Below are 14,838 nucleotides of genomic sequence, written 5' to 3'. Positions count from 1 at the left end.
CCTTCCTGCGCACTCATGACAAGGATACACTCCAACGCCACCGGCAAATACAGCAACACATAAGCTCCGTCTTCAGTAAGGTTTTAGAATACATCCTTCCAGCACCTTAACACCACCTCCTTCCCCTTACCCAGTGTGGCTTCTGACCCTCCTTCTCCGCTGAAGATCAACTCCTTAACCTCCTTCTCTCCCTTCAGCTTAACTCCCATCGCTCTGACATTTTTGTTTCCCTTGTCCTCCAAAATGCCTATGACTGTGAATGGCATCCCGGTCTCCTCTTTGAACTCCAAACCTACGCCCTACCTACCAATTTTTTCCGTCTCATCACTTCCTCCTCTTGCGCCATCCTTCCTATGTCACCCTCCACAACATGAACTCTCGTATCTTTTATCCCACTGCTGACGGCCCCAGGGCTCTGCCCTCTCCTTTTATCTCTTGTATATGACTGATATGCCTAAGCCACCCCCTCCTGTCCACCTTCTCTAGTATGCTGATGACACTGCCTTCCTGGCTCTCTATCCTGCCCTTCATGGTTCCAACACACTCTCCAAACTCGCCTTGACCAGTTCACCGCTTGGTATAACCAGTGGTTCCTTCCTCTGAACCCCTCCGAAACCCAGGCAGTCACCATAGGCAGGACCACCTGCTCCTTCCGTCTCCACGATTTCTACCTCGCCCTTTATGGTTGACCCATCCAGCTCACCCCCACCCTGAGATACCTTAGCCTCACCCTCAACTGTCGCCTCACCTGGAACCCTCACCTCCTGACCATCCAGCGGAAACCTCATTCCCACCTCCACCTCCTGAAATTCCTCTCTGGCCGGACATGCATCCTTCCTCCATCCTCCACACCTACAAATCCCTCATCCGTCCTATCCTCTATTATGCCAGCGTTGCCTGGATCTCCACACTCACCCACTGTTACAAGGCCCTCCAAATCCTTGAATGCCATGCGCTCTGCCTTGCCTTCTGTATCTTCCTTCCTTCCCCCGGACAGCTCCTGTATGAACTCATCCCCCTCCCTCACATCCTTCTTTTCCTCCAACATCCCCACATCCTGTACACTGTCCGCAGGCTTGATGCCCTCCAACCCCTGGTTTTCTCCTTCTCCACCCCCCGCCCTTTGCTGGGCCTCTATCGCTGAATCCCTCCCTCTCTGCACCTCTACACCCTCCATCTCCTTCATCAGGGTAATTTCCAGCCACTCCCCCTCCCCGATGATGAACTTCGCCGTGACGTATACGCTTCCTTCCAAATATAACCTGGCCTTGTTCCCCCCTCTCCCCGAGGCCCCTTTTTCCCTCACCCCGCCTTCTCCCAGAGCAGATCTTCCTCCTTTCGAGCCCTACTTTGGCTCTACTTTGGCACGTCCCACACCTCATTTCCCTTTCTGTCCCCTTCTCCTCGCCTCCTTCCCTTTCTTCTCATTTCACTTGTCCCCCCCCCCTCCTACGCAGATCCTCCCAGTTTTTTATTCGGTATCAGTGTGCTTTGTTAGTGTTGTGTTTCGGTGGTGTTCTACAGTGTCATCTGGTGATGTGGGTTTTAATTCAGTGCTTGACCTGTTTATTGTCTGTGACAATTCCTTGCTATGCCGCCCGTGATGTGGCTGTTTTACTTGTTCTATGGACTTTTATGGTCCAGCCGTGCTTTGCCTGATGCCTCGTAATGTAGAGAGTAGTTCTTCTCTTTTTTTCTTTTTGTGTAACACACTTTTTTTATATTTTTACCTCCGGTTTAGAGTCGCCTCTTTGGATGTTTTATTTGCTTTCGTTCCGTCTTTTTTGTTTCTATATTCCGTTATGTTATCTCCTTTATAATATTTTTAAATGTCTTCCTGTCTATTTATGTCTCTTGGCTGAAGAGCAGCGCTTATTCTGCTGCCAGCCCACCCTGATTGGCAATGGAAATGACAATAAAGGAAAAAAATACACAGCCTAAGCCCTTCTCCTGAGTGGCTTTTCCTTCTTACGCCCCCTCCCTTACTTGTGCTCCCCTTCAGCGTCTCTTCACTCCATCCTGCCTTGTCTTCCCTTTTCATCTCCTGCTCCACCTGTCTCCTACTTCATGGTGCACACCCTGATGCCCCTACTCTTTTTATCATGCCCCCTTCCCTGCTGCACCTTGATCTCCCCTCCTATCCTCTCAGGCTTCTCCCTCTGCAGGCCCCTCCTGGCAGTTTTATTCTTCATCGTGTGTGCTTCATCCCTCCAAGTGGGTTTAAAGTGTCTTTTTCTGGTGTGTTTTTTAATACTGTGACCAACTTTTTAACCTGTGTGTGTGACTTCGGTGTCTCTTTTGTGCTCTATGAATCGCCAACTGCGTTTTTTTTTTTAAATTTATGTTGACTTTTTTAATTGTCCCCTCTTGAACGTCTTCCTGTCAGTCTATTTTTACCTCCTTTATCTCCCGTTACTGCGTTTTTATGCGCCCCATTTTTAATGCCTTTCTATGTATCATTTTCTTCTTGTATTAGCTGGCATGTCACTCGGCTGAAGACCAGTGGATTGTGCAGCTGAAAGCCCTCCCCTGCCCATATGGGACAGGGGAATGAAATCACAATACAGAAAAAACACAGCCTAAGCAGTGTGTTCGCCACACCGAGAACCATAATTACTGAGTTTAAATTTTGTCTACCTGGTATGGGAGTGGCCAACATAACTGGGCAGCTCACAGAGAACAGACTGTCATTCCGCTCTCCAGTCAAGCCTTTCACGACACCAGGGTTGCCATGCGGGGGTTTCAGTGTTAGCATACGTGATCTTAATCATTTTGCAAGCAGACGGTTCCCTACGGTCCCTGATGACAGAACAGGTGCCTGGACCTCGTCCTTGGATGATGTTCGGTCGGCCAGCTCTGCCAGCAGTTTGCGTCAATGTTGACGTGCGTCTATATTATGCATACGTCAAGAACTTCATCTACAAATCTGGGAATGCCCCACAGTTGAAAGGAGTGAGACACCACTGATACATTCAGCCAAAGATGTGCAGCAATCCCGTCGATACGTCAATCCAGCGTCCCTCAGGCCCACAGCGCGACCCCTTTCAAATGACTGAAGCTGTTCAACAATTGTGTGTATTTATCGGTGGGCAAGGTTGTACCCCAAACTGAATATTGCGAACACTGTTCACCTGAAACTCAGCACAGTTACAGCCTGCAGATCAAAAACAGAGGATGTGCAGACAAGCCTCGTGTGTGCCAATGACCATACCATATGAATCATTAACAGTGTAAACATTCAGTATGCACTGTACACCCTAGTTCCACCGAAGAAAAACCTGAAATTGATCAAATTTCTCTGTTGTAACCTCATTGACGTGGTTGAAATCGATTGAAAAATTTCACACAAACAAGACTAAGATGCAGAAAATGATTATTTAAATAGAAATGAATTTTAAATACCTCTCGTTTTTAATTGTGGTTAAAGAGTATAAAAGACGTTATCCTAGTCTCAAACAGATTTCTGAACTCCTAGTCATAAAAATCTGTGATTGTGAATTACAAATAGCTATGAAAATACTTGTAAGACTTAAAAACAAAGTCGTTGTGTGCATGCAGTACATAGTAGACGAATATATAGGTCACCTCCTAACTACCAGACTACTTAATAACTAATGCATTAGAAAGTTAAAAGTATTTTTTTTAAATCACAATTTATGACTATCGGTATGGAATTAGAAAGCTGAATAAGGCTAGGACAAATTGTTTAATGGTTTTTAGGCCGATTTAAAAACGGGGATTGTTAAAAATTTATTTTTACTTAAATAATTATTATTTCATTCATTGATTATTCGTTGTTTGCGACTAGTTGTGGCGTACAGCCTCAGTTTCAACAAATCATTCTAGCTCTATATACCTGGGATTCACAGTCATGTAGAACTTTATAAAAGACATCATATTTATGCCAGTCACTGTAACACTTTCTTTATTTCACGATAGCAATTTCGGCCTTAAGCCATTACCAAGTGAAGATGTTATGGCTATTAGACCACGTCAACCCAAAATGAGCTGACACATTTATATGTAGTTGTCGTTACTACAATGACATATAAATGTGTCAGCTCATTTTATTCTGACGTGGCTTAATAGCCATAACATCTTCGCTTGATAATGGTCTAATGTCGAAATTGCAATCATGAAATAAGGAAAGTGTTACAATCACTGGTGTAAATATGATATCTTTTAATCATTCTAACCATCGACCAGGCTATGAGGCTAGCATCACGCTGGTCACACTTAGAGTTTCGGAGTGACCAGCGCTAATGACGGAATCTAGCCTGATGACTTGGCCAATGGTGGGAATGATTGCTCGAGAATGGGGCTGCTACCCCAGAACTAGTCGTAAAGAATAAAAGATCAATAAATAAAGTAAAGAAGAGTGGATCTCTTTAACGTCTATTTCCAAAACAAAGAGCATCTGTTTTCGCTATAACTGTTACTAATTTCTTAGATATATTTCTAGTGTTACGTTCATTCTTGTGTGGTACACGAACTGTATGACGTTTAGGTACGCACTTTTGGGCGGCCGTGTTGCAGGCGCTCCGGGTCGACGTCGTCGCTGGTGAAGGCGGCCCTCTACCAGTCCATGCACGGACGGTCACAGTCTCTGCCCTTCATACAGAGGCCCGCCCAGCGCGCCGCCAACAAGGAGATCAACCGTCTGCGAGTGTGAGTACTGCGCCTAGCCTCTGCAAGCGTCACCGCCAGATAGAGATCAGAAACGGAGCGAGCGCGAGTCTAGTGTCGCGTGTTGCATACTTCACAAATCAAGGCGCGCCTTTACATCAGTGCTAACTGGATTCCTTCGTTCCCGATGTAGTTCCGCGAGTATTAAAAGTTTGATAACTGTGGCGCTGCGGTCGCGTAATACTCGTCGATTCTTTATCTCTCGCTGAAGCGTGCAGCAATTCAAAGCTAGTCGTGACTTAGTACGGAAAATCAGTACACGATCTTGCTGCTGTAAAGTAACACTTTACAAGGCGAAATGTCCGATTATCGGGATCAGGTAGTCTTAAGGCGATGCTGTGTTTTGTGGGACTCTGGAATGTGTGAGACATACAGTAATTGGGACCGGGTACAGAACTGCAAACGTTTTCCTTTAGACGAGGAGTGATATCTGGGTTAACTTCCGTGCTGTAGTCTGCTCTTCAGATGAATAACATATACATTTCATCCAATCCAAAGAAAAAACCGGTTGCGTTCTTATTTATTTCATCTCCACCATCAAAGAACATACGTGCTGCGTCAAACAAAACTGGGTACTGCGATGAAAAAGCTTTTTGGGCTAAGAGTGAGTTGCGTAGCTTATCATTAATTTCTGTAATTTATTTTACTAATCTCATTTAGAGATTACACTTCATCCTCATCTCATCTATTTTGGCACTGTCGTTACAGACTCGATAACCCCTCCTAAGTGTATAAATGTCAACGTAGTTGTTGGATATTCTCTGAATATGTATGAAGTATCAAAATAAATTTACAGCAGTCTTCGAAAAACTTTTTCTACTATAAATACATGTATAAACAGAACAATATCCACTGTTAACCAATCAGTCTCTGTATTGGTATACAATTTGCTTCTGTCATTTAGGCAGGTTGAACATTTTGTGACATTCAGATTACACATCAGAGCACCCATAAAGCGAAATCATGATTGCGTGAAATAAATGAGTAGGAATTTACAGCGTAATGGGGCAAATTTCTCTCAAAACGGGAATGCGCGAATCCCCATTTACGTTTGCGAAACCGTATACTCGCTCTCATTTCTGGCCGCAAACAGATTCAAGTGACGAGTGGGCTGCTCAGTTGACTCACGGGTCGGGTCTGCAGGCAGAGGGTGACGGCCAGCTCCCAGATGACGTCATAGGACTCTCTGGCGAGGCCCACAAGAAAGACAGGCCGCGGGGCGTACGTAACGAAGGTAAGCCTGAACTCGCCCGCTCGCTCAGCTCAGCAGTCAAACTACGTTTCCACGCCTGTTAACTCGCATCTCGTCGTGTGCGTACTAACGAGAATTGCATCGTACACTGGAATCTGCATATTAACAGTACAACAACAAAATATAAGGTCAATGCCCGATATAAATGATATGACCCCCTGTTTATAGCATTTACTCTGTTTTGCTTAACAGTCGTCATTTCGTACAAGAAGTTGTGCCTTATGCAACTGATTTTGTCATGATTTTAATTTTATTGTACCCCAGTGCAACCGTAACAAGTAAGCCCATGGACTTCCGATCATTGTAGGACAGATAGCAGTAGGAGTCCATTATAGCGGTTTCCAGTAGAAGATGCAATTCTCGTTTGTACGTACACACGTAGCTACAGGTTGACAAGTGAAGAAACGTAGTTTGCTGAGTTGAGCGAGCGAGGGAGCGAGCGCAGGCCTATCTTTGGGATGTACGATTCGCGGCCTGTCTTCCTAGTAAGTAAATTTCGACTCTTTGGCGTGTCTCGGTGGTCTCGCGGTTCTAGGCGCGCAGTCGGGAACCGTGCGACTGCTACGGTCGCAGGTTTGAATCCCGCCTCGGGCATGGATATGTGTGATGTCCTTAGGTTAGTTAGGTTTAAGTAGTTCTAGGGGACTGATGACCAGTGCAGTTGAGTCCCATAGTGCTCAAAGCCATTTGAAACATTTCAAGCAGTTTTTCCTTGGCGTGTCAAAAGCGAGAATACGGAGCTCAGTTCAGATATCCTCAATGTGGTCACAGACTGCTGCCTACATGGGCCCAAGCTATGGCGTACCCACGAATTGAGCTGTCTTCCTACACTGCTTTCCCTCAAAATTATGATCGTGCGGCCCCTCACGCCGGAGGTTCGAGTCCTCCCTCGGGCATCGGTGTGAGTGTTGTCTTTACAGTTAAGTTAGTTTAAGTAGTGTGTAAGTCTAGGGACCGATGACCTCAGCCGTTTGGGCCCTTAGGTATTCACACACATTTGAACATTTTTTCAAAATTGTTCTTCAAACCTAACTTCAGTCGATGAACAGTTTACGGTCCTGACGTGATATAGGGATTGCGGTACCATTAGAAATGAGTGAACATTAATAATAGAAAACGGCACACACATTTTTTTCCAAATTTTTATGACACATAGCAGGTACTGTTTCTTCCAGTCTTTATAGTCCCTTCACAGACGACGTTACAAAATAAATGGTCCTCTCTGCTCTTAAATGAAAAATAAAACACACACAGAACCTTTATACACATATAACTTACGTTGAACTTTACCAACTATGTAACATTAGCTACCACCAAGACAAACTTTAAGCTCAATGACATTAATACACTTGTTTTACAACTGCACAAAACGTAAGGACGGAGGTAGCTCTCGTAACATGTGTAACTGACAAGTAATATAAAAAAACAAACTCCTTCCGAATAGGGCTTGGAGGCCCAACGTTACCGAACGACCGCCGTGTCATCCTCAGCCCTTAGGCGTCGCCGGATGCAGATACGGAGTGGCATGTGATCAGCACACCGCTCTTCTGGCCGTTGTCAGTTTTAGTGACCGGTGCCGCTACTTCTCAGTCAAGTAGTTCCTCAACTGGTCTGACAGGGGCTGAGTGCACACCACTTGCCAGGAGCACCCGACAGACCTAGGCGGTGACCTACCCAAGTGTTAGCCAGTCACGGCAGATCTTAACTTCCATGAGCTGGAGGGCAACGGCTTTACCGTTGCGGCAAGGCCGTTGGCCTGCCAAGTAATATAGCTCGATGAAACTTGGACCATATACAGAAAAAACTGCTGTATCATACTACAAAAGATAAGTGAAAGAAATAGGAAATAATAAAAAAAAGAAAGGAAACTTTTATTCAAAGATAATAATTACATGGAAGAATCTGAGATTTATAATGGTCCCTGGACATAATAAATGACTGGACGATGTTCTTAATAGAGAGTGCGGGGACAACAGACGGCAACGCATGTCTGCAACGTGCGTCCAAGCTTCTCTCAATGTTGGTAAGGAGTTCTTGCGGTAGGGCGTTCCATTCTTCCACCATCTCAGGTGACAATTGCTGGATGGTAAGTAGTCCATGTGAACATGCTGCAATGCGTCAACTCATCACAACCCACATGTGCGCCACAGCATTTAAAGCGGAGCAAAGGGTAGGCTAGCCTTTTTTGTCCTTTCATTCCGATAGCTCCTCCACTTGCTCCACTTGTGCTGTGTGATGTTCTGACGCTTTGTCATCATATTTGAACCATTAAATCGATCATGCTCGATAGTGCTGTTCGTATCCTCATATGACGAGACGTCTGAACACGTAATGCACCCAGAGACAAACAAGATAGTGTTTGTGGTATAGATGTTATAGTCTGAGAGGCCATAATATAGTATGGACATACTTACCTCCGTTCCTTTGAATACATAATGCTCACAGGTCAACGTTGTTGTGACATTATATTCCTTCGCCGTGCACTGCTTCTCGGGGATACATTCGGTGCTAGCTTCATTTTTAGTAATGCTAATACGTGACCACATCGAAAAGCAGAGATGGAGAAGTTCTTGGAATGAGAGTAAATTCGGATTGGCCTGCCTATCCCCCTGACTTAACACATCGAGAACGAGTAAAATACAGCACGTTGATATTCACCAACGACCGTCCAACAGTTCTTAACTGCTCTGGGGGAGGAATGCAACGCCCCATCACAGGAACTCACTTGCCATCCGCGTGGCCACCATGGGAGCACGTTGCTGAGCGTGCACTGCTGTTGGTAGTGCTCACACAGTCTATTAAATTATATTGTTCTGCCTTTTGTAGCCTCCAGGTGAACATCATAACTCGCTACTACTACTACTACTACTACTACTACTACTACCTGATCAGGCCCTGTGCACCGCACGCTTTTACAAGTTTCCTCCGCCACTGTATTCTGTCCATGGTTGCTATCCGCCATCCGTCCACATCTATTGACACTAGGTTTAAATCTTCATGGAGGCCATCCCTTCCAACGCTTCTTGGATCTCCCTGGGGGGTCTCTTTCCTGTAGGTGTGAAATCCAGGAGCTTCCGAGGTCATCTGTAATCCTCCATCCGGCCACATGGCAGGCCCACTGCATTCGTTTGACATTTTCTGCTATGTTGGGCTGCTGGAATAGTTCCTCAAGCTGTTGGTTGTATCTGATCCTCCATTCCCCTGTATCTGCATCCAGAACCGGACCGAAGATTTTCCGAAACAATTTTCTCTCAAAAACGAGGAGCTTAGGGAAGTCCTGTTTCCGGATACTCCATGTCTCACAGCAATGTTGAACAACAGGCAGGATCAGGATTTTGTACAGTCGAATCTTGAACTGTCTGGACAGATATCTGGACCGAAGCAATTGTGCTAGGCTGTGGTAAGATAGGTTTTCTGCTTGTGTTCTGGCATTGATCTCTGCTTCACATGACGAGTTCTCAGTGAAAAGTGCCCCTAGGTATTTGAATTCAGGCACCCTCTTGTAGGACTGGTCCCCAACCCGCAGTGATTGTAGATGACCAGCAGTCTGACAATGACCACTCTCGGTGGATAAAATTGTCACTTCCGTTCGTTTCATTGTGCATTTCTTTCAGTTACCTTCTGGACTATGGAGTAGCAGTTCTTCCCACGTATGATCCAAGTCTCTTCAATCTATGTTACTTGGCAGTAAAACACCATCAGAAAGTTATTCACCCTTAATTTTTGTACACCAGTCTACTTAAGCAAAACTATACTTCATTTTAATTTTTATGACTATTAATGCCGTATCCCCTAAGGATAGAGCAGGATATTCGAGTAATGACCCCCTTAAAAATTCAGGTACTTTTCTGCAAACAATCAGGGGAGCTAGTATTGGGGCAGAGGGAATCGCAGTTGCGAACAGTTGGGACTGTGTTCCAGGTTTTTCTTGCATCCAAGGAAAGCCACCAGAAAACTTTCGTCAGTAGTAGAGGACAGAAACCATTTTTAATTTATTTCTGGGACGATATGTCACAGTTAATAACTACAAGGGCAAGCGTATGTGAAAGAATCTTTGTTCGTACCAATAGTAAGTAAAGTCCATGAACTATATGTAAAGTGTACCTGAGATGAGGGGAGGCGATAGTTTCAAGGAACAGTATGCACAGCGTGTCCCAGTTCCGTTAGGACTGCTGGTGTGAGTCCCAATTTGCAATGCTATCTCATGCCTGAATGCGGGGCTACGACCCTTCAAATTTCAACAACAGCCCCACAGAAGGTCAAAGTTCTAACATCGCTGCAGCAGGCGTCCTGGCCGCGAATGTAACAGAATGTGTCCGTCGCTCGTAGGGAAATGGCGGTGAAGCAGCGAGGCAACATCACGTTTTTTGAGTCCTCTATCGTTTGAAACGAGAATACGTCGAATTGGAGCCGCACACCAAAAAACAGTTTCCTACTCGCTCCTTCTCGACAACGCCCCAGTCCTCAGAGCAAAGATCACGCCCAAGCTTTGGGCCAGCAAACGGATCACAGTCCTGGACCAGCTGCCATATTCGCTGGAGTCTGCCGACTTCTGGTTGTTCCCCAAATTGACGTTGGCAATAAAAGAAGCAGTTACGACGAAATTAAGGACTTAGGAGACGACTGTACCGCAGTACTAAATAAAATTGTACAAAAGGACTACATAGAGTGTCTCAAATCACTTTGAAAACGATTTCACTCTGTATTGACTCTGTAGGTGTCTATTTTGAATAACTACAGTGATTTTGTGAAAGCCTAACACTATGCTGTCTGTGATAATGTTACACTCCTGGAAATTGAAATAAGAACACCGTGAATTCATTGTCCCAGGAAGGGGAAACTTTATTCACACATTCCTGGGGTCAGATAAATCACATGATCACACTGACAGAACCACAGGCACATAGACACAGGCAACAGAGCATGCACAATGTCGGCACTAGTACAGTGTATATCCACCTTTCGCAGCAATGCAGGCTGCTATTCTCCCATGGAGATGATCGTAGAGATGCTGGATGTAGTCCTGTGGAACGGCTTGCCATGCCATTTCCACCTGGCGCCTCAGTTGGACCAGCGTTCGTGCTGGACGTGCAGACCGCGTGAGACGACGCTTCATCCAGTCCCAAACGTGCTCAATGGGGGACAGATCCGGAGATCTTGCTGGCCAGGGTAGTTGACTTACACCTCCTAGAGCACGTTGGGTGGCACGGGATACATGCGGACGTGCATTGTCCTGTTGGAACAGCAAGTTCCCTTGCCGGTCTAGGAATGGTAGAACGATGGGTTCGATGACGGTTTGGATGTACCGTGCACTATTCAGTGTCCCCTCGACTATCACCAGAGGTGTACGGCCAGTGTAGGAGATCGCTCCCCACACCATGATGCCGGGTGTTGGCCCTGTGTGCCTCGGTCGTATGCAGTCCTGATTGTGGCGCTCACCTGCACGGCGCCAAACACGCATACGACCATCATTGGCACCAAGGCAGAAGCGACTCTCATCGCTGAAGACGACACGTCTCCATTCGTCCCTCCATTCACGCCTGTCGCGACACCATTGGAGGCGGGCTGCACGATGTTGCGGCGTGAGCGGAAGACGGCCTAAAGGTGTGGGGGACCGTAGCCCAGCTTCATGGAGACGGTTGCGAATGGTCCTCGCCGATACCCCAGGAGCAACAGTGTCCCTAATGTGCTGGGAAGTGGCGGTGCGGTCCCCTATGGCACTGCGTAGGATCCTACGGTCTTGGCGTGCATCCGTGCGTCGCTGCGGTCCGGTCCCAGGTCGACTGGCACGTGCACCTTCCGCCGACCACTGGCGACAACATCGATGTACTGTGGAGACCTCACGCCCCACGTGTTGAGCAATTCGGCGGTACGTCCACCCGGCCTCCCGCATGCCCACTATACGCCCTCGCTCAAAGTCCGTCAACTGCACATACGGTTCACGTCCACGCTGTCGCGGCATGCTACCAGTGTTAAAGACTGCGATGGAGCTCCGTATGCCACGGCAAACTGGCTGACACTGACGGCGGTGGTGCACAAATGCTGCGCAGCTAGCGCCATTCGACGGCCAACACCGCGGTTTCTGGTGTGTCCGCTGTGCCGTGCGTGTGATCATTGCTTGTACAGCCCTCTCGCAGTGTCCGGAGCAAGTATGGTGGGTCTGACACACCGGTGTCAATGTGTTCTTTTTTCCATTTCCAGGAGTGTATTTTATTTTGCTACGTTCAACAGATAAACAGAGTTTCACATTTTAAATATCTGGGGGAAGTTTTGGAACCCACTGGACTATAAAAAAAAATCTCAAGAAACTCGAGAAAAGAAATTAAAGGGAGCCAACTGTAGAACGCACCAACTTTACAACAAATAGTGCATGTCCATGCATGCAAACATCAGGCACCAGAGCACTGTCATTAAACCAGGGGTGCTATACGCAGCAGAAAACTTGATGCTACTACAAAATCTGCAGAAAGAAGAACGACAGATCATTAGGATAATCCTTGGACCACTAAAAGCTGAAGCTGGATATAGACTGCAAACGAACGAAACTACAGAGGAAATTTCAAATATTGCTGCTGATATTAGAAAAAAGGCGCCTTAAATTCTATGGACACATACACAGACTCCGTGAGTGTAGGCTCACACGCCAGATACAGCCACTGAAAACCTTAAAGGTATGACATGGGCCAAACAAGTACGAAGCGACATTACTGATGCTCAACTCACCAGTCAGGACACCGAGACCGTAACATCTACAGAAGCAAAAAGATAAGTGGGAATTCCAGCTAGAGGCAAATATTTTATATTCTTACGTTCGTCGATGTTGCTTATATGGTGCTTTATATTTTACTTTGTTGATATTTTTATGTAACCTTAGTCGAGTTTAGAACTATTAATACTTCAATTTTATAATCTGATTATCACATGATTTGACGGCATGTTCTTTGGATTCGGCCAAGACTGTGATCTTTGACTTTGAAGTCCCTTCACATGTATTGCTGTACATCACTTGCGATTCTTGTTTCAACGTGAGGCGCCAGAGAAACTGCTATTAAAATACAGGGATATGTAAACAAGCAGAATACGTCGCTGCGCCCAGCAACGCCTATATAAGACAACAAGTGTCTGGCGCAGTTGTCGGATCGGTTATTGCTGCTACAGTGGCAGGTTATCAAGATTTAAGTGAGTTTGAACGTGGTGTAATAGTCGGCGCACGAGCGATGAGACACAGCATCTCCGAGGTGGCAACGAAGTCGGGATTTTCCCGTACGACTACTTCACAAGTGCACCGTGAATATTAGGAATCCGGTAAAACATCAAATCTCCGACATCGCTGTGGCCGGGAAAACATCCTGCTAGAATGGAACCAACGACGACTGAAGAGAATGATTCAACGTGACAGAAGTGCAACCCTTCCTCAAATTGCTGCATATTTCGATGCTGCACCACCAACAATTGTCAGTGTGCGAACCATTCAACAAAACACCATCATCGATAAGGGCTTTCGGAGCCGAAGTCCCCGTCGTGTACCCTTGATGAGTGCACGACACAAAGCTTTACGCTTCGCCTGGGCTCGTCAACACCGACATTGAACTGTTGATGACTGGAAACATTTTGCCTGGTCGGCCGAGTCTCGTTTCAAATTATATGAATTATATTGAACGGAGGAACGTGAACGGGTATGCAGACATCCTCATGAATCTTTGGATCCTGCATGTCAGCAGTGGATTGTTCAAGCTGGTGGAGGCTCTGTAATGGTGTGGGGCGTGTGCAGTTGGAGTGATACGGCTAGATCCAACTGTGACAGGTAATATTTACGAGTACTTAAGTAACCTGTCTGATCACATGCATTCATTCATGTCCATTGTGCTTCCGACAGACTTGGACAATTCCAGCAGGACAATGCGACACCCCACACGCCACGAATTGCTAGAGAGTGTTTCCAGGAACACTCTACTGACTTTAAACACTTTAAACACTTTAAACACACCCCAGACATGAAAATTATCGAGCATATCTTGGATGCCTCGCAATTTGCTGTTCAGAAGAGATCTCTTCTGAACAGCACATTGCAAGGCATCCAAGATATGCTCGATAATTTTCATTTCTTGGGAATTTAGTGGCCAGCAGAAGTGTTTAAAGTCAGTATGGGTCATGGTGTCAGTTCACGGTGTTGGAGTACTTCTGCGCGCTTGCGGGGGCCCTATACGATATTAGGCACGTCGACCAGTTTCTTTGGCTATTCAGCATGGTCTTCACAGTCATAGTCCTAACGGAACTTGGACACATGTGTACTTTTCGTCCCGACCGTCATAGCTGACGTCGCTTATGGACGCCCTTGGGTGTTGGGCCGGCCGGAGTGGCCTTGCGGTTTTAGGCGCTACAGTCTGGAACCAAGCGACCGCTACGGTTGCAGGTTCGAATCCTGCCTTGGGCATGGATGTGTGTGATGTTCTTAGGTTAGTTAGGTTTAAGTAGTTCTAAGTTCTAGGCGACTGATAACCTCAGAAGTTAAGTCGGATAGTGCTCAGAGCCATTTGAACCATTTGGGTGGTGGTCGACTCTGAGGTAAGCCTGTTCGAATCTCGGTGGTGGTAATGTTTCACCACAATTAACTGGATGACAAGACTGGAAGAGGTTGTGGCATAAAGTTCCTAATCCCCAGTGTTTGCGCTAACGCTCTGGATTAAATTCCAAACTCCTTCATAGTGTCTTATCAAAGTTAGAGCGTGAAACAGCGTTGATGGTGATCCAACCGGGTGATGGGGACGTTACCTGTGGCAGCCCATAGTCGTTTTCGCGGTGCCGATCTCCACTCTCCTTCCCCTTCTTCTATAACAACAAAAAAATGGCTCTGAGCACTATGAGACTTAACAGCTGAGGTCATCAGTCCCCTAGAACTC

At 46.3% G+C, this 14,838-nt stretch overlaps 1 protein-coding gene across 2 annotated transcripts in view; it reads left to right on the top strand.

The window, feature by feature from the left end:
- Positions 1–14,838, top strand: part of LOC126354785 (proton channel OtopLc-like) — a 223,333-nt gene that overhangs the window by 116,944 nt on the left and 91,551 nt on the right. For both annotated transcript variants that reach the window (XM_050004692.1, XM_050004693.1), the window contains exon 3: positions 4,537–4,668. In XM_050004692.1, the coding sequence (XP_049860649.1) occupies positions 4,537–4,668 (132 nt within the window). The remainder of the gene's footprint in view (positions 1–4,536; positions 4,669–14,838) is intronic.

This window comes from Schistocerca gregaria, chromosome 3 (assembly GCF_023897955.1).
Source record: "Schistocerca gregaria isolate iqSchGreg1 chromosome 3, iqSchGreg1.2, whole genome shotgun sequence".
In the NCBI taxonomy this organism is placed as follows: Eukaryota; Metazoa; Arthropoda; class Insecta; order Orthoptera; family Acrididae; genus Schistocerca; species Schistocerca gregaria.
Note: the sequence above shows the minus strand (reverse complement) of the source record. Positions and strands in the feature narration are given on the sequence as shown.